We start from the raw sequence: 21,331 nt of genomic DNA on the forward strand, positions 1-21,331 counted from the left end.
CTTACATGATATCTCAGATCGATGACAACGTTCCTTTAGAAACATACAGAGCTTTTCAGATACTAGCATATTATTAGAATTTACTCGGAATTCATTCATCAGGCTCTCACAGCCGTCCAATACAGATTATAACTAGTATATAGAACATTCAATCAATTTAACACGTAATTGTATTTTGACTTACCTCGTACGAATTTCAGACGGAAACGAGTCGACTATTCAACTATTTTGGACTTTCCTCGATCTAAGTCCGATTTTCTTTGTTCTTGATCTAATACAATTCAAAATTCAACCATTCAATCATTCATTTCATTCAAAATAATCCATGAAATACATATTTAGGGAACTTTGCATTTTATCCCTAACATTTTCACACTTTGACAATTTAGTCCATTTTTCACAAAATCACAAATAAGAAAAATTCACCAAGACTATAGCTTGGCTGAATATACATATCTTCCATACAATCCCAAATAACATATTTAATTCACAATTTAGTCCTTCAAAACCTCATTTTCACAAATTAGCCCAAATAGCTCTGTTCCATAAAAAAATTTAAGAACAAAGCATGATAAACTCACCTATATCTTTCATAATCCATATAAAAACATTACAAAGCTCATATAATCATCAATGGCACATTTCATAATCTTCAATAGAAACAGAAATTCAGACATGGGTTTTGAAGAACACGAAACAACAATCACAGAAACGTAGAAATTATCAAAAGCAGACGAAAATTCATACCTTAATCAAGGATTACAAATTCCGAATATCAAAACCCCATTTTAGCTCTTTTTCTTGCATCATTCGGCCATAAAAATGATAAAATGGCCAGTATTTTATGTTTTCATTTTATTATAACAACTTTAATAAACATTTTCCCATTTTTGCCCTTGACTACTAACATTAAAACTTAACAACTACATGTCCATACTTGTCCACCATTAACATAAATGGTAAATTTGACATGCAAGGACCCTCACTTAAACAAGCCAAATCAAATAGGTACTTTTAACATCTAGCACACAACTTTTACACTTTACGCGATTAGATCTTTTTTTTTTCAATATCCAGTACGAAAAAAGACAAATTAAATCACAAAAATCTCACAGATGCAAATTCATTCATCATGGACACAGAAAATAATATTAAAATATTTTTCAAACTCAGATTTGTGGTCCTGAAACCACTATTCTGACTATGGTCACAATCGGACTGTTACATTTACCACCCTTACGGTAGGCCCACAGTCAATCGGAATAACTCGTGTGACCTTAGGGAAAATTTCAAAATTTTGGGCCCACACGCCCAAATTGGCCTTGCCTGTGTAGCCCACACTGTCACACAATCGCCATCACACGACCGTGTCTCATACACGACCACACTCTTAATAGTCACACGACAGTGTGTTGTACACAGTCGACCACACAACTATATGGCGTCGACATACCAAATTTTTGGCTTTTGCTAAACTTCATTTTCTCATGTTTTAGGTACATATCTAGTACAGTTTTGATGCGAAAGCAATCCCAACCCTTCCAAACCTTAAAACCAGTACCCCAGACATCAATTTAGCAACCAAAATACAAATTCACGATAGAAATTCAGTCAGCTAGTCATTAACCTAGCAGTGTCTCTCGGCCTTCCACTAACCTAATGAGTTGTCAAGCACTACTTATCTCTCGATGTCACAAGTCAAGCCGGGTTGGGGTAAGGTTTTCACGGTATACCATATTGATTTCTGGTTAATTTCTACCTCCATAACTTCCTAGGGTCGCCAATCCTAGGGTTTAAGTTCTTCTTTTCCCAACCAATTGAACTGCTAAGAAGCTCTACATAGGCGTCAACTACTCATACATCCACTCGTTAGTCTACCTGACTAATTAGTTCCTCATGGATCTAACATATACAATAGAATTAAATTGAAAGATAGACATTTGCAAAATCAAAAGTAAATATGAGAAAGATCCTGATATATATATATATATATATATATATATATATATATATAAATATTAAAGTTCGAACAAAAATCCGTAATGAGTCTGACAAATCTACAATCGAGATCTCTCGAAGAACAAAACAAGAACTGAAATAAAAATTACAAGTAAAAACCTAAATTACGAATGAAAGTAAAATTAAATGGGAGGAAAAAGGTCCCTTAAACTGTTCAATGCAATCCTATTTATAGGCATATGGTTAGCATCTCATCCTTGACCTAAAATGGCTGACTAATCTTCCTTAAATTACGTTGTGCGGACGAAAACACCCCTACTTCATTAAGTGGCCACATCGCGTCGGTGTCACAACACTCTATGGTTTGTGTCGCGACATTGATGGCGGTATACGTCTTTGGGCATGTCTTCAAGGTTGTGTCGCGAAACCCTCTGGCCTATGTCACAACATCCTTGGCAGACTGCTCCTTGGGTCTTCTGCTTGCTGTGTTGCGACATCCTAACTCCGTGTTGCAACATCGAAAGCAGCCTACTATCTCTTTGCCATTAAGAGATGTTCTGCACACTCACCTAACATATTAGTCTACTTTAGGCCGACTCCAGCCCACAAGGTCATAAAATGTCGAAATTGCTCATTTTATTTCCGAAGTGTTGAAAGTAAAAACAAAATAAAAACCTAACGAAATTGCTTTCTAACAAGATCGTTAAGTATAGAAAGTAGTTTAATTTGCTACAACAAATTGCAACAAATCAATCCATGTGTGATAAAAATTCTAGTATTTATAAATGGGTTTTCATGTTTGAATTTTGAGTTTTAAAATAATTTAGTAAATATATAAATTTTATTATTACAAAATTTATATGAATTAATCATAGACAAATAGATATATGATAATAAAAAATTTAAATTTAATTGATAACAATAATTATTTAACATAAATAAATTTTAATATATTTTTATTACTTAATATGAGATCTAATTTTAAGTATCTATTTTGGATACAAAAGTTAATATCCTTAATGGTTATTTTATTCTCACTTCAACGTTCTTTGTTGAGTTTGAATCAAAATACATACTCCTATAATAAATTATCTCACTGCTACTATTGTTTTTAATCATACTAAATTCAATTTCATTGCTTATCTTAAAATAGCATTAATAATATGATAAGTAGTGGTATAGTTGTCACAAATAATTAAACATGATCTATTATGTAATACTAATAACATTACTAATAAAGTTAATTTTAAATCATATTTCTCTTGATAAAAGATTTACTTATAACAATATAAAATAATAATTTCGAGAATGAAAAACAATATCCAAATAAAATATATTAGTAAAAATATATTCTTAAATTCATAAAATCATAAAATCACGTAATTTCGATTCTTAATACAAATATATAAAAATAAGCTATCCTAAGTCCAACCCCATATGTTACAGTCCAAATATTTGATTTTTGCCTCTATGAAGAAGAATTAATATTAAGTAAAACCTCTACTGTATTAGAGTCACAATAACATTAAAATTGATTTTCATATCTATATCTATAAGAAAAACACATTAATAAATGTTGAATACAATAGTAAGATACATTATACTTTTAAAAGGAAATTTCAATTGAAATTTTGGAGTTGTTAGACTTGTTATTTTTTTAACTAAGATTAATTAGCTTTAAAATTATGGAATAGAGAAAAATTGACACCACAATATTTTCCTAGGAGTAGGGGGACAACAATTGGTGACAACAACATAGCAATAAGATCAACATAAATTACAATACACAAATCATATGGTGCATAGCAATCATGGCAGTTGTTGTTGGGACTACGAATTGGAAACAAGGTTCGAAGTATGATATTGTACCAAGAATTATTCATCCTATTTTGTACAATTAGTCATTCAATATATTACAACATTGTAGCTATGAGCTCAGCGTTTTATGAGTGACAGTTGTCGGTTATGATGGTCGGCGACGATGAATGATAGGTTGTATAATGGATGATTCAAGAACCAAATGCATTATGGGTGAGGATTTTAAAGGGCTTGTATTATCCTAATGGGTCCTTATTGGACTGGAGGGGAATTTTTTTCTTAAAGAGACCTTGATTTGGCAAATTATGAATGGGGAGGATATATAGGCTATTGGAATTGAAAATGCTAAAGATTAGTCACAGTTGCCTTCCAAAGTAGCTAAACTTATTACTGAAGAAGGAATTGGGATTTATCGAAAATTGAACACTGGATTGACAATGATGTGAAAGATGCTATTTTAAGAATCAAGGTGGGGGATAGAGATGAGAAGGATAAACTAATCAGGATACAAAACAATGGAGGAAACTAGCATCTTCATCTATCATTTGATAAGATGCAATGCAATGTTTTGCCTACTAATGAAAGAAAAGTGTCATTATTCTCCTATTTGTGGAATATGCAATGCATGGAGGAGAGTATTGAACATATGCTTCCGGGCTATGAATGGGTAAGGACAATCTGGTTTGAAGATTGAAAGACGAGAGCTTACAAACATTGTTTCTTGGTTTCTTAATTTAGCTAAGTCGTAAATATTTTGGGGGATGAAGGTGATGTAATGTTATATACTTGCTGGGGTCTATGGAAAATGGGTTGTGAGGTTATTTTGAGTGGTAACCTTAAGAGATTCAAGTTCAACGGTGTATTCCTAGGATAAAGGCTGCTGTGGATGAGTTATCTTGGACAAGGATGGACTTCCAGGCCACCTTGATATCGCTCTCAACCTGCTTTCTTCCTATATAGTTCACGGGATTTCGTTATTATTCTCATAGGCTCTTTTCTAGGATTTATGAGCTTGACATATTTGACAGTTTTATATGGTTGTATTTTTTCAATTTAATACATGAAAAACTTTTGGCCAAAAAAAAAAAGAAAAAAACTCCCAATGCTTTCTACTACAAATGATATCCTGCAAAATTTTTGATTTGGCATATTTCTGAACAATATTTTCTATGTCATATACTCATTATTTATCTGCTAAATGAATCTACCAGAGCCTCCTCAATTTGGCATTGCCAATACGATCCTCTACTCCATCAAAGTAGTAAATGGATGCCACCAAAATGAGGAGATCAGTAAGGATAAGCCCCACCACATCAAAAACAAACTTGGGTGCAAATAATCCCCATACCTGCAAGTGAAGAAAAGGCAGATTTTAATGGCTCTCAAATATGGCTGGATTCATATTCAACCCATACAAAGTTACCATGGAAAGATTACTGTACCATTAAATGCCGCCGTTGGATGGTGACACATAGTATAGTAGCAGTGGCGGTAATAGCAGAAATGAGTCCATACACCATAAATATCTAAAACAATGATGAATCATTATTAGCATATCTTTCTCATTACGAAAGCTAACATTAAATTGAAACTAATCATACTAAAAAGAATCATCATAACAGATCAGAAAACACATATCTGATTCGGAGAAATCAACGTACATGAGATACGATGAACTACTATAATTCAATACCATATTTGCCTATCTCTAGAATTTTAGGAGAAAGAAATAATTGAATTAGCAATCAAATTTGAGAAGACTATCGGAGCAAAGGTGTAAGCTTAAATAATTTTGAGAGAAGATTATGTAAAATAAGACAAGAACACTTCCATTTTGCATACAACAAAACGAGATACTAAAATAAAAGGAATTCACTCATCAGTCTGTCTCATTGCATCCTATCCATGATCCCATATGCCAAACACATCATAGGAAAATAGATATCCTAGTAAAAAACTTACCCAAAATAACTTTATAGGAAAGAGACTTTTGTGCTCGGTCTGATTGAATGGAGATGGAAATGCAACAAAAAGAGGTAGTCCAAATACAGAAAGGATGTGAGAAAATCCAAATGTATCGATTGTAAGGAGGATTGCTTGTGGTATGAGAATGAACTCGTCAAACCTGAAAATCAAACAAGGGTCACTAGGTACATCTGTTGGGTCAAAAAGCAATACATTGTTGCAAAACTCTATTAGAGAAAATTCAGTTGTTCAAGGGAAAAACATCCACTAATTAATTTTGGGATCAAGACGGATAAATGTGAGCATTGAAGCCCAGTTGATTCTGTTGGAAAGTTAATTTGGAATAGAAGACACAAAAATTCACACACATACCAAAAGACTTACCCGACAAATGCAGCACCATATCGCAGGCCATCAAAAGCACACCTGAAGAAAGATTTAGGGCAGATTCAGACATAGCTGCATCTGCTAATAAAACTGTAAAAGCTCTTTGCATGGATACACCTTGAATACACAGTGAGTAAAAGTCAGAATGAAATGGACCACACAAAGAAATACAGGCATCTTACCAGTGACCACTTGCAAAAAGCAGACACACAGCTAACAGACTCCACTGCAAAACAGGAAGAGGGCCCAAAATTGAAATTCCTGCAGTTCCACTGACGGTATGTTTTTCTATGCCTTGAAGCCTCATCATGCAATAACCTGTAAAAAGAAATGCTAACACGTAAGTTCAAAGGTCATTAAAACCAACAATCTGACAATATTTATCTAGCAAAATAGAACTCTATAGCCTGGTAAGAAAAGGAAATCAAGATCATATGTACCGCCAAAGTAAATACAAGGAAAATTACCTGCTAACAAGGATCCTAATGCAACCAATGCACCTTGTTTTCCTTGGAGAATAATAATTGTTGAACTACATGCAGATAAAATAGACATCATTTTAACAAACAAGCTTCCTCTGCAATTTGAAGTTTCCTCCTTGCTGAAAATAGGAACAATTGCCAACAGTGACAGCTGAACAAGTGTGATAGCATAAACTGTCCGAGGGATGGAATTTTTTCCAAATCCTTTAAGAAAATGGGCCAGATCCAATATGTTGCTTTCAGAAATCCAATGCAATGCTATGAGAAAATAGCTTAAAATTGTTCCCATGATAACATATTTTGGAATTCCCCAACAGCAGCTAGAAATGGACTTGTATAAAAAGTAACCTAAAATGATCAATGCAAGAATCGGCACAATCTCAGCCATATATGTCCACAACGATGGGCTTATAGAAATCCCAAGCATCCATGAAGAGGATGAACTCATGAATTGAGAAGTGGCAGCTTGCTTGTAAAGACCAACTTCAATAGCAATCCTAAAAATGAATGTCAAAAGAAGAAATATAGCTGCCTGGCATACATTCAAGACATAATTAGCAGCATAAAGGATAATTTAATACTGACTTACAGCACAGGTAAAAGAGGGACCCAAAAGAGCAAAGGAAGGGGGGGGGGGGGAGTATTTAGACTCAAGGAGACCTACACTCACTTCAATGAGCATCTTGTTCTTCATGAAAGAATAACGTAATGTCATGATGCCAGTAGTGGCCAAGAGGAAATTTGCAGCTTTCCCTTCTTTCACTGATCTCAAGGAAGAAAAAAATAGTGGGACTGTCAGCAACAATGACTAAAAGATGCTTGCATCAAATATCAGGTTCAGGAACTTACAAATATAACTATTTGAAAGTAGACTCCCTGCACGTATCAGTACCATAAAGAAAGTAAGCATTAACCCAAAGGAAATTCCAGAATCTCTGGATGACAGAAGAGAGACACCATAGGACTTATTCAGCTTCTTAATGGCCAGCGTATGACAATATAAAGATAATAACATAATCCCAATGCCGGTGCCCATCATCTTTAAATTAAACTCAGTCCACTTGGAACGAGCCAGCTCAGCAACATAAGAAAGAAAATTAGAATAGGCAACTATTTGCCTTTTGAGAACTGGCAATGATGTGTTGGAACTTCCATTTTTGTACGAAGATAAATTCTTAGTATATGACCAATTCTCATCTGCTTTAGAGTATAAATCTGATATATGGAATAGGTCTTCAGAGGAAAATCCAATGACTGATGAAGCAGAATAAACATCAATATATCTTTTCACCTATAAGAAAAGAATTAGTTGAGAGTGGAAACAAATAGTGAGTACGAGGGTGCTTCAAACAAATAATATACCCTGCTATACCTGCAGCTATGTCTAGTCTGATAACTTTATTACTGCTAGCCAATGTTATCTTACCAGGAAATGCATGGTTGTTAACTATTATATTTGTACCTTTTTAAAGGCAAAGTATAGTCTACAAAGTTCTCATTGTGGTTGATACCTATAAGCCAGGAACCAAGATCAAAGCAAAAAAAAATACCTGCCATGAATTGATGCAGAGGACATTAGCATAATTTTGCAACCATTCTTCCAACTTTGTTTGACCCTGGTTGTTCCATGTCTTATCGTCATCCAAGTTCCATGTACAAACAGCTAAAGCATATAACTCAGGATTAACACGCCCGATGCTGCAAAAAGAACAGGGAGGTCAATCAATAGCATGACATTTTTCATGGAACTATGAAAAGTGAAAAGAGCATTACAACTCTCAATGCAGAGGACATACTTAAAGTCAGTAAAATATAAACCAAAAATTAAGGCATGAATTTAGACATAAAGACGTCACAGCTCTTGAAGACCATAAATTCTAAACCGCATAAAGAGCCACTATCAAAAACAATCTCTTAAGGGGGAAAAAAGGTGGGGTGAGAAGGCAGCATCATGGTACATGGGAGTTTGTTGAACTAAAGGGCACTTTCATTCTACTCTAAGTGACTGTTTTGTGCAATGATAAAAACCACAGGCTGTGAAGGGGAAAAGTTAAAAGGCAACTGCTTCAAAAAAAAAAAAAAATTCCTGTAATTTTTATGATGGGATGAGTAACAGCTTTTCCCTGAAATTTGCAGTATGAAAAATTGACAATTGAATTTAGTTAATTACCCAATTGAAAATTAAAAATCAGAGGTGTATCCTACCAACATGCAGATATGCCAATGAAGATCATATGGAAGAGGAAAAAACACCTAGCCTTTTAGGGGTCAATCCCAAGGATAGTTTAAATAGTATTAGTCCAACCCACCAATGCAACGAACATGCTTCATTTATTTAGCAGATATACAAAATGACTTCAAAATAAGTCCAAGAAATGAAATGATGCATGCTGAACATAGTAAAAAATGTAACTGAAAGGATGCTTACACGGCACCTTCCAAACGGAAAGGGGACACCAAGCAGCGATGATACTGTTACTGCAAAATCAAGCTGCAACAGATGATATGACTTAAAACTTGTTTTAAATGAAGAAAACACACAAAGGAAAGTGATTAGGGATTACAAATAGTAAAAGACTATTCCAACCTGTGGGATGGAGCTGATACATATATTTTTGCTAGGCTGCAACAAAAGGAAAAAAAAAATGAGAAAAGAAAAAAAATTTCTGGCTCATGAGAATGCTAAATAAAATTTATAAACTTGTTACCATCTGACAAAATTTTTTCCCCCAAATAAATGTTGTAGCATACGGAACCCTAATATAAAATTATAATCAAGGCACCTGATAAAAAATTACAGTTAAAGTTTTCTCTAATGTTAATGTATTGAGGCTCTTTTCCTTCTCTTTCTCGACTTTTATGAACAAAGGCACACAAAAGCAGCCTAAGAGAAAGAAAATCTCTATTCCTCCTAGAAGCCGCCAACATATATTGAAAGAGTGAGGAAATGACAAGTTTACCTCACAAGATGAAGAATCAAATTCAGATGGCAGGGAAGGCAAATCTTTAAAACTCATAGCAAATATTGATGTTTCAACCTGCATGATAAAACAAATAAGACTGAAAAACCAAATAATAAAATTAAATTTCTATGTCGTAGATCAGAATATAAGCATCATACCTCCTCAGGACTTCCTCCTCCATGATCCCCGTTTAAGGTTTGTCCATGATCACCCATTACAAGAAGTAAACTATTCTCATGTAACTTGCCAGGTCCAGACTGGTTCTGGAGCTCTTTAATTACTTTCTGAATTCAGGCAGAGACATAAAAGCTAAATGTTCTCTTAGGAAGCAACAGAAGGATAAAAATAGAAGTAAATGCAACATGAGTTCTACAAGATATTTTCCATGTCAAGCATCCAGAAGACTAAATAGCAAAAATAAGTTCTCTATAGAAAATTTTGCGAAACAGGTAGGTTTGGTTGGGGCTGTTTATTTCTTAAAAAGTCAGTGAAAAAAGTAAAAATTCATTATAGAAGAGAAAAATGATGGAGAATCCATGGAAGCAGAACAGTAAAGATGCTAAACCATTTGAAAGAAACAACTGTATTGCTTCAAGAAATTACCTCTAAAACTGCATTGTACTGCTCCAGTTTTTCGATCATTGGAGTGGAATCAACACCATGGATATGGCCTGCATGATCCTGACCAAACAGAAGTCCATAAGACGGTGGAGATCATTGCCATTTTGATCATTGGGGGGAGTGTGTAACCGTATGCAAAATCTTAGAAACCTCGTGTAATTTTAGAAACATAAGAATCATCCACAATAGCTTTAAATCAGTTAACCGAACTTTGCAGCACGCGGTGAGAACATATCAATTGATACATTTACACTAAACAAGGTAAAGGTAATAAGTTTAGATAGTTTTTTTTCTTCAGGGCATGTTCCACTTTTAAGGTAAAATTAGATTTCAATAAAAGTAGCATAACACCTAGGTGAAGAGGCAATAAGGAAGAGGAAAACAATTCCACCAAAGAATTAGTAATAATTAGCATAAGATCTAATAAAGAAGCCCCTAGATATTCATATTCAGCTTCAGGCTCCAAAAGAAAATAACCCTGAATAGTTAACTAACCGAATATTTATCTAAACTTTCTCAACTTGAAATAAACCATGTTAATCATACCACACCAAGAAAGTGCGCAATAAGGACATCCCAGTCTTGTTGATATAATGATGGAAGTAGGTGTTCAATGCATCCATTATCTACCTGAATAAAACAACATTGACATCATTTATCGCAACCATTTAAATACAGAGTCACTTTTGACGAATTGCAGTTAAAAACATGGCATACCGTGTTGAGATCCTTAACATTAAAAGAAGGATATGGATAGGATTTGTTAAAATGATTAGGAAACAACTGTGTCCATGTATCGTCTCCCATCATCACCACTCTCTTCCCATTTTGAATCAACTGAAAATAAATAAATAAGTAAAACAAATTAGAATGAAAAACACCAATAAACATTAAGCTTTTCATTTGGTAACCACTTTGCTACTTAGATTTTACATCCTAAACGGGAAAAAAGTAGAAAATAATAGAATAATCAGTTTTTTTTTTTATTTTAAAGAACTAAAATGTCATACTACTCCAGCATAATCGTTCCATGTAAAAGGAAAGGCATACATTCTCCTTTCTTAGAGGGAAAAAAAAAAAAAAAAGAACTTTCAATTCTAAAAAGAAATTAATATTGGAGTTTCTACTCAAATCCACTTCAAATTTTCACTTCCATAAACAGAAAGAGCAATGATCAGATAAACCTGATTAATGAAATTGTCTTCAACAATGGCAGGAGCACCAAAGCTATTCCCAACATCGATAAAAGTAGGGAGCGCCCCTGTTGTCAATCCCTGATAAAATCAACAAAACAAAACCGTGAAATGCTATTTTCATGAACTAAAAACTTTGAAACTTGTAAAACGAAAAGAAAAGAAACCTTCAGACGTTGCAAGCTGGTAGTAGGTGGGTCAGCAATAGCTTTAAAAATCTTAGCTGAAGAAGGATTCTCTGAAGCCATCCTCTGTAACACTTCGAGCTTATCCATCCAAGGTTGTTTTTCCTCAAAAAAGGAGCTTGGAGCAACGAAATCAAATCGCAGCGCATCGAGAACAATGATGATGAGACGGTCAACGGCAGGCTTGGTCCAACAAGAAGAAGAAGAAGGGGACGAATGGCAAGGAGATTGAGAAAGATCAGAGCAGTGGCTGGAATGGGGAAGTTCAGTTCGGGTTAAGAGAAAGCCTTTGGTGAAGATCAAAATGGAAATGATGTGAAGGAACATAATCAGGACCGTCCATTTTCCGAATCTCCACCATCCCCCCATTGTTACTTTCCCTTTTGACGCGGTTGGTTTCGGAATTTAAAAGTAAATTAGCGGAATGGAAAACAGTGATTGTGAGGGACACTGTAAAGTGGAAGAGAAAGGTGACGGCCGTAGCGGGTGGTAGCAGTGGCTAGGAAAGGGCAAAATGGCCAAATTAGTTATATTCGTTGATGACAATTAGCAGCGAAAAGGGCAAACGTCCATTAAAGACGTTTAGGTTAACTAGATTCCGCGACACAAATTTTTGGAAAAGTGATCTTTAAAATTAAATGTGTTAAAACTTTGGGATAATACCATATTTGGCCCCTATATTTATTGAATCTTCTAGTCTAATCCTTTACTTTTAAGATATCTATTTTGGTATCTACAGTTTTACTTTGTCTATTGAGTAGTTCGCACTTTAAATCTCCAAACTTAGCTCTTATTTTCATTTAAATCATAAACCTTTAATTTAATCAAATTACACCATTTAACTTTTATTATTAATAAATTGATTCACTTGTACTAACATTATCAAAATTATTTAACGGAAAAGCTGAATTAACATATATATATATATATATATATATACATATTTACATGTCATCTTATTGATTTTCTTGGCAAATATCTTACTGGCATTTTAAATAATAAAGTAGAATTTTTTAGGGTTTTTCTCAATTTTTGGATTTGGGTAAACTGAGAAGAAAAATTAATCTTTCTATTTCCCAATTGATGCAAGATTGATAGATTAGCCGGTTGATTTCTTTTTTTTTTTTTTTACAAAAATGGATTCTATGCTAGGTATATTGCTTGAGCCATTGGAACTCCCATTGCTTCGTCCTACTACCCTTACAGCTCGACTGGTTTGCTTATGGAAGGCATCTTCGACTCTTTGTCAACTTGAATTTTAGTTTATATGGCTTTAGTAGGTCTAATTGCTACTGATTTCCCTTTTTTTGTAATAAATTGTTGTTGATTTTCTAAGTAAGAGGATGAGTTGCAATTTCATATTTCAACCAATATCCTAGTTCATGCTTTTCCAATAAGCTAGTTTGATGACTTCCTTTAATCTAGGCCTAGTTTTTATATTAGATTATACTATTCATCACGTCAGTTTCTGAAAAATTATAGTTCTTTTTAAAAATTTTCAAGAAAAGGAGATGATGTTAATGTAACCTAGATGGATATTATATTGACAAGCCTTCACTTTTTCACTTATTGTAAAAGATCCAAGTCCAGATTTACAAATATTGAAATTAACACCCAAGGTGAGGGAAACTAGTGGTTCAATGATAGCAAATGTGCAATTCAAAGTGTGAAAATAAAAATAATAAAATAAATAAAATAAAGATTACACAAATTTTACGTGAAAATCCTTTTGGGAAAAAATCACGGGTAGAGGAGAAGAAAATTTACTATGTCGAAAATTTGAATCAATACAAGAGGAATAGACTATTTCTATTTATAGCTTTGTAAAGCCATATTATAGTAGGATTGAAACACCTTATCCTAATCAATATAAAATAGATGGAGTTTAATAAGATTTAAAAACCTTATTCTAAAATAAAATAAAAGAAGTCTAGTTCTATATGGATTTTACTTTTATTTTATTTTTCATTGTATTTTATTTAAATAAGAATTCGGGTCACTTAATTCTAACAATCTCCACCTTGACACAAATTCTCAATGAACAAGTTCTTCATCGCGAACTTTTAATGAACAAGTTCTCCACCTCTTCCATAAAACCCCTTAAGGGTTTAACTTCAACAATAAACACCAACCAATTCTAAGCAATGCTCAAACTTGGTTATAGGAAGTGACTTATTCATCATATCTGCAGGATTTTCATGAGTACTAATTTTGCTCACAACAATATCACCACCAGCAATAATATCACAAAAAAATGATACTAAACATCAATATGTTTTGTTCTCTCATGAAACATTTGATCTTTTGTAAGAAAGATGGCACTCTGACTGTCACAAAAAACTATACTGATTTGAAGGTCTTCATTGAGTTCATTAAATAGTCCCTTCAACCAAATAGCTTCTTTACAAGCCTCAGTAATCGCCATGTACTCAACTTCAGTGGTAGACAAAGTGACTGTAGTTTGCAAAGTGGCTTTCCAACTAACTGCACATCCTCCAATTGTAAAGACGTAACCTATGAGAGATCTTCTTCTATCAAGGTCTCCAACAAAATCAGCATCAACATACCCTATGACTCCATCTTTAGTTCTTCCAAACTGTAAGTAAACATCAGTAGTGCCTCGTAAGTATCTTAAAATCCACTAAACTGCTTTCCAATGTTCTTTACCGGGATTTGCCATCTATCTGCTTACTACACTGTCTGCATATGATAAATCTGGACGTGAACAAACCATAGTATACATGAGAGATCCCACTGCATTAGAGTATGGAACATGTGACATGTACTCAATCTCATCATTTGATTGTGGAGACAAAGTCGATGAAAGTCTGAAATGGGCTGCTAAAGGAGTACTAACAGGCTTAGCACTCTACATATTGAACCTGCAAAGTACTTTCTCAATGTACCCCTTCTGACTTAGGTACAATTTACTTGCTTTTCTATCTCTGAGAATCTCCATACCAAATATCTTCTTTGCTGGTCCTAAATCTTTCATCTCAAATTCTTCACTTAGTTAGGCTTTGACCTTTCTTATCTCTCCTTTATCTTTTGCTGCTATCAACATGTCATCAACATAAAGAAGTAGATACACAAAAGAACCATCACTGTTTTTCTTAAAGTAAACACAACTATCAAAACTACTTCTTTTGAAATCATGAGAAGTCATAAAAGAATCAAACCTCTTGTACCATTGCTTTGGTGACTGTTTCAAACCGTAAAGGGACTTTTTCAGCAAGCAAACATAGTCTTCTTTTTCTGAGACTGTAAAACCCTCTGGTTGTTACATGTAAATATCCTCCTCAAGTTCTCCATACAAAAATGCAGCTTTTACATCTAACTGCTCAAGCTCCAAATCATGCATGGCCACAATACCAAGCAAAGCTCGAATCGAACTATGCTTAACAACTGGGGAGAACACATCTCTAAAGTCCACTCCTGGAATGTAAATGTAACCCTTTGCAACAAGCCTTGCTTTATATATGGGTTTTTCAACTCCTAGAGTCCCTTCTTTCCTTTTAAACACCCATTTACAACGAACAGCCTTTTTATCTTTAGGAAGTTTTACAAATCCCATGTTCTATTTTTATGGAGTGATTCCATCTCCTCTTGCATAGCAAACATCCACTTTTCTGAGTCTTCACAGCTAACTGCCTCAGAATAATTAGATGACTCTTGATTTGCATCTATATCTTCAGCCACATTTAAGGCATAAGCAACTAGATCAGCCTCGGCATACTTCTTTGGAGGTTTAATTTCTCTTCTAGTTCTGTTTTTGGCTATAGAGTATTGCGGTGAAGAAGAAACTCTATTCTCAATTTTTGTACTGGCTTGAGTAGTCGACTCTGTATTAATCTGATGCTCCACCTGCTTTTGATTTTTTTATTGGAAGAGTATTTAAGAGATAAGTTAGGTAGTATAGCAGTTTCATCAAAAACAACATCTCTGCTAATCACAACTTTTCTATTTTCAGTACACCATAACTTATACCCTTTTACACTAGCTTTATAACTAAGAAAAACACATTTAATGGATCTCGGTTCCAATTTTTCATTATCAACATGAGCATACGCAGGACACCCAAAGATCTTTAAATCAGAATAATTAGCAGGATTACTAGACCATACCTCTTGTGGAGTCTTTTTCTTAATGGCAACGGATGGAGATCGGTTGATCAAAAAATATGCAGTAGAGGCTACTTCTACCCGAAACGATTTCGGTAAGTTGGCATTTGACAACATACATCGAACCTTCTCTATGATCATTACATTCATTCGATTCGCAACACCGCTTTTCTTTGTGGAGTATGATGAATCGTCAAGTGTCTTCGATCCTTCGACTTGCACAATCTATTAAACTCATTAGAACAGAACTCTAAGCCATTGTCTGTGCGGAGGTATTTTATCTGTTTTCCTGTCTGTTTTTCAATCATAATTTTCCAAGACTTAAATGCGGAAAACATATCGCTTTTCTACTTCAAGAAGAACTCCCAAGCTTTTCTAGAAAAATCATCAATAAAAGTTAGCATATAATTAGCTCCACCTCTCAAAGGCACTCTGGATGGCCTCCACAGATCAGAATGAATATACTCCAACGTTCCCTTCGTGTTATGAATTCCTCTAGTGAATCGAGCTCTCTTTTGCTTCCCAAAAACCAGTGCTTACAGAAATTTAGTTTGCAAATTTCTTGCCCATCAAGAAGTCCTCTTTTGCTCAATTCTGCCATGCCATTCTCACTCATATGCCCTAGGCGCATATGCCAAAGTTTAGTAATATCATCATCTGACAAGGAAGAGGAAGCGACAGTTGCATCACTAGTAACAGTAAAACCTTGCAAAACATATAACTTGGCAATCTTTCTCTGCCCTTTCATCACAACAAGGGACCCTTTGGAAATATTGAAAACCCCACTTTCAGCTGTGTATCTGTACCCTTTTGAATCAAGAGTACTCAACGAAATTAAATTTCTTTTCAATTCTGGAACATGCCGTACGTCACTAAGTGTTCTGACAACTCCATCAAACATCTTAACTTTAATTGTTCCAACACCTGTGATTTTACACGAAGCATTATTTCCCATTAAAACAACACTTTCAGACACTGTTTCGTAAGTTGTAAACCAATCCCGATTGGGACTCATGTGGAAGGTGCAACCTGAATCAAGTATCCACTCCTCGTTTACTTTAGAATCATTGATAGAAGCGACTAGAAGTTCACCATCGCTGTAGTCTTCTACAACATCAGCTTTACCAGAATTTTCTGGTTGTTTTCCCTTTTGATTTGTAACCTCCCTTTTAATCTTATTTTGTAGCTTATAGTACTCAGATTTAATGTGCCATTTCTTCTTATAGAAGTTACAAGTTTTACCTCTGTTTGAAGACTTCGATCTACCCTTAGATTTACCACGAGGATTCCGTTCCTATGTCCTACCACGATCATCATCAGCATTCTGATCTTGTCTCCCACGAACAATGAGACCCTTTTCCTGAGAGTCGGGTTTAACCACAAGATGCTTCATCTTATCATACGAGGTTAAAGAATCATAAACCTCATCAACTGTGAGAGACTCGCGGCTATATAAAATCGTGTCTCTAAAGGTTGAATAAGACAGGGGCAACGAACAAAGTAGATTCAACCCTAGATCTTCATTATCATACTGAACCTCCATGGCCTTCAAGTTTGAGAGAATTTCTTTAAACACTGTTAAGTGTTCGTGTACAGACGCACCTTCCTCCAAACGATGAGCATAAAGACGTTGCTTCATATGCAACTTGCTTGTTAGAGTTTTCGACATACATATTTGTTCTAGCCTCTTCTATAATGCAGCGGCAGTCTTCTCTTTCATCATATCCTGCAAAATTCCGTTGGACAAATGCAGATATAATTGTGTTAACGCCTTTCGATCCTTACGCTTCTTCTCTTCATCTATTAATGTCGAAGGTATCTTATCTATCCCTAGCAGGGCATCCTCCAGATCCATCTGCGCAAGAACTGCTTGCATCTTAATCTGCCACAACGCAAATCTAGTGTTGCGATCCAACAACAGAATTTCATACTTCAAAGATGCCATTACCTTGATCGAGATGAATAACCCGGAAGCTCTGATATCAATTTGTGAAAATAAAAATAATAAAATAATAAAATAAAATAAAGAATACACAAATTTTACGTGGAAACCCTTTGCAAAAAAAAACCACGGGCAGAGGAGAAGAAAATTCACTATGTCGAAAATTTGAATCAATATAAGAGGAATAGACTATTTCTATTTATAGGCTTGTAAAGCCATATTCTAGTAGGATTGAAACACCTTATCCTAATCAATATAAAATAGATGGAGTTTAATAAGGTTTAAAAAACCTTATTCTAAAATAAAATAAAAGAAGTCTAGTTCTATATGGATTTTACTTTTATTTTATTTTCCATAGTATTTTATTTAAATAAGAATTCGGGTCACTTAATTCTAACACAAAGAGTTTGCTTGTAGATGAAACTATGTGTCTATATAATATGTCCTCAAATTGCTTTACAGGGAAGGCTAGTGGGCTTATAACAGCCTGATTTTTAGTGGTATCGAAACAGTAATTTTGGAACCCTATTTTTGTAGTCCAAGTGCATAAATACTAATATTCTATATTTATGAGCCTAGTATAAAAATATATTAAAGTTTGGTCTAGCAATTTTGTTGAATTGCTAGTTGATTGAGGTACAAAGACTAAATTGTAAAAGTTTATCACTATAAATTTTTAATTAGCCAATGGCCTATGGACTTAAATTGCAATTAACCTAAGGTCTAATTAGTCAAATAAACCTTTTTTATAATGAGTATAGTGCACAATGGTGAATGTGTAAGTATTAGTATTTATTAAAGTTATAATTAAATTACAAAATGTATAAAATGTTTATATTAAACAAAACAAGTGGAAAGAAAGAGAACTCATTTTTCTCTCTTCTTTATCAACACCGAATATTCAAGAAGAAGAACACCAAAGAATCGGCCTGAGGGTTTCAACATTTAGTCCATCAATTGATGAGTTCAATTAAGTATTTTTTGTTGTTGTAATTTTTATATTTTTGAGGTCATGAAACTTGTTTTAGCTAGCCTATGTATTAATTTGCAAAACCATTAAAGTTTTTGAAAGTTTTCATTGATGATTTCTTGAAGAAATTGGTGTTAAATTGATAGATTTTTAAGCTTAGATGTGAAAAAGGACTAGATTGTAACGTTTAATTGTTAGTTTTTGAACATGAGTAAAGTGTATAAATTGTGAAATTTCTATAATAATAGATAATTGAGTGTCATAGAAGGATGTAATTGAGATCAATTTTGAAATCGGAACTCAAAATTGAAAGTTATGACTATTTCGATTTTAGGGACCAAATTGAATAAGATGCAAAAATTTAAGGGTATTCAAAAAATGAAATTAAATTTGTTGCATATTATGGGGTGATATTACAATGTTTGATATTGATAAATAGAATTGAATAATTGTATAGAACAAGAATTTGACCAAAATTGTTGAGTAATCCTTGAAGTTCATCTCATTTGTTGTTTTTTGTCAGGTAAGTTCATATGGTATAATTGTTTTTAAATTGTTACGTATTTGAATTTTGAATATGTGTATGGTTGGTTGAAATTTGGATTGTTTACGATTTGGTACAAAATATGATAATTTAACTAAATTGTAAAGAAATGTATATATGTGTTAAAAATGCCCAAGTGAACTTAGTAAAGGTTTTGTTCACATTTGTATGGATTGATTACCAATGATTATTGAGATCCAACATTTGTTGCAGACTCAAAGATACATGTGACATAGGTTTAGCCTGAATTAGTAACCTGATGTCATTTTAAAGGTTTAGCTTGGATTGGTAAGCTTATATGTACATTTACAGATTGGTCAAGCAATTGAATGTGTCATTAAATGTTCAGCTTGAACTGGTAACCTGACATGAATATGTATTCAACTCAGATGAGCAATTATATCGGAGATACTTGTGTAGCCGAATCCATTTACTAGAGTTCATCGGACTAAGTATCTAATGAAAAGAAAATTTGAAATGAATTAACATGAGACTGATGTTTGAATTAATAAATATGGAATTGAATAAGAGCATGATATTGAGATATTAATTTGAAAATAAATTGAATTTGTATATGGGTAAATGACATTGTGGTTGTTTATATGATAAGCTCACCTAGTTGTGATTTACCATGTTAGGCAAACTTTGTCAAGCTAATTAGTTTATTATGTTTAATTGTAAGATAAGGTACGTTTCTTATTTAAATACCTATGAACTTACTAAGCATTTTATATGATTACTCCTTTGTTTTCTTTTCCTTATAGATCACCTTGCAGAACTTGTCAAGTTGGATCAACTCGAAGCTCACACTATCCTATCACCAAATCGATAGCTTTTTTGTTATTTTGGATCTTAGTTGTGGCATGTATATCTAGGATATTTGAATGTGATTTTAATGTTTATAAGTATCTTGGAATATGTATATCAATGTGTATAAGTTTTGTTGAGATGGTAACTTATGATGAAACTAGTACATAATGACCTTAAATGTGTTCATGGCATTAAATTTAGTAACACTTGAATTAGCAATGTTGGTGTTTAGTTGATACAGAATGATTGATTAGCATGTTGATTGTATATATCTATATAGCTAAAATGAGATTGAAATGGTAAGTTTCAAGTTAGTTTAGTATAGGTAAAGTCTAATGAATTTCATGACATATTTGCTAGGTGAAATGCATTGAATTGTTAGGCTTGAATGATATGTTGGACTTGTTAAAAACTTAAGCATTGATGCTTGAACTATTTGGCATGAATTTAATACTGTTTTAAGATATAGATAATTAATATTGAATGGTCTTATTGATAGGTTGGGTTTGTAAGTTTTGAAACAGGTACCATTTGGTTCTTTTTTACCAAAACAGTATATCACATCGCGATGTCAAGCGATGGTCATCACGATAAGCTTTAGACTTCAGGCCACGACGTGACGAGGAGGTCATTGTCCAAGTTAGTATGCTACGCCACGACGAGGAACACCCTCATGTTGTGACATCAAATTAAAGTTTTGAAACTATTGCAAATTGATCCTCATTTGATCTCGAGTTAAATTTAGAGCATGTGTAGGCTCGTATAAGACTCGTGAAAGGTTGCATAACATATCTATTGTTTGTATTGCTAATGTTTGCACACATAATGTTTCGAATGGAAGGTTAAATGATTGTAATTGTTCCAATATTGATTGTAGTTATAAGTCTCTATTTCCCTCATTTCCAATATCTATATTTTCATCTTTTATAAAAAAGAAAAAGAGAAACACCTTTATTACCAATTCTACATGAGCAAGACAAAGCTAAAAAAAAACATAACGATGTTCGAGTGCAGTAATGAAGGAACCAAATAGTAAATGTCTCTCATTTTCTGTAATATCCTTGTTGTTTAAGATTGGCTCATTTCTTGTTGTTTAAGGTTGATTTCATTGGTGTATAAAAATGTCATATGCCTTTAAATACGTAAGTCAAGTCAAATAATGCCAAAGTGTTTGTAGAAATAGGAATTAACATTTTAACACTGGTAAGGGAGTATCACTATCATGGCTATCTTCAGCATCCCTAAGAATAGACTGAAGTTGAATATTATGGTGACAGTAATGAACTTGAAAGCATTTCGCCTCTAGATTTTATTTCTATTGTGGATGTGAGGTAGAAAGATTACAAAAAATATGTTCAAAAGTCTTTTTAG

At 33.7% G+C, this 21,331-nt stretch overlaps 1 protein-coding gene across 1 annotated transcript; it reads right to left on the reverse strand.

Moving 5' to 3' along the window:
• Positions 1 to 4,883: 4,883 nt before the first annotated feature.
• Positions 4,884 to 12,181, reverse strand: LOC108470902 (uncharacterized). The gene is made up of 18 exons (XM_017772420.2): positions 11,556 to 12,181; positions 11,380 to 11,469; positions 10,913 to 11,032; positions 10,742 to 10,825; positions 10,178 to 10,255; positions 9,733 to 9,858; positions 9,572 to 9,649; positions 9,199 to 9,234; positions 9,047 to 9,102; positions 8,162 to 8,309; positions 7,461 to 7,902; positions 7,282 to 7,373; positions 6,597 to 7,143; positions 6,312 to 6,447; positions 6,127 to 6,168; positions 5,740 to 5,902; positions 5,220 to 5,303; positions 4,884 to 5,125 (listed from the first exon to the last, which is right to left on the reverse strand). Exons 1-18 carry the CDS (start codon positions 11,940 to 11,942, stop codon positions 4,982 to 4,984), a joined length of 2,853 nt encoding a protein of 950 aa, XP_017627909.1. The 5' UTR covers positions 11,943 to 12,181; the 3' UTR covers positions 4,884 to 4,981.
• Positions 12,182 to 21,331: the final 9,150 nt, after the last annotated feature.

This window comes from Gossypium arboreum, chromosome 1 (assembly GCF_025698485.1).
Source record: "Gossypium arboreum isolate Shixiya-1 chromosome 1, ASM2569848v2, whole genome shotgun sequence".
NCBI classification, from domain to species: Eukaryota; Viridiplantae; Streptophyta; class Magnoliopsida; order Malvales; family Malvaceae; genus Gossypium; species Gossypium arboreum.

What these genes read in the sequence shown, in the direction of transcription:
- LOC108470902 (XM_017772420.2), bottom strand. Translation starts at nt 11,942, where the DNA reads ATGGGGGGATGGTGGAGATTCGGAAAATGGACGGTCCTGATTATGTTC. An exon ending in ACTTTCAAATAGTTATATTT is followed by an intron (nt 7,374 to 7,460) that starts GTAAGTTCCTGA and finishes CCTTGAGATCAG; the next exon opens with TGAAAGAAGGGAAAGCTGCA. An exon ending in TATGGTGCTGCATTTGTCGG is followed by an intron (nt 5,903 to 6,126) that starts GTAAGTCTTTTG and finishes TTTGATTTTCAG; the next exon opens with GTTTGACGAGTTCATTCTCA.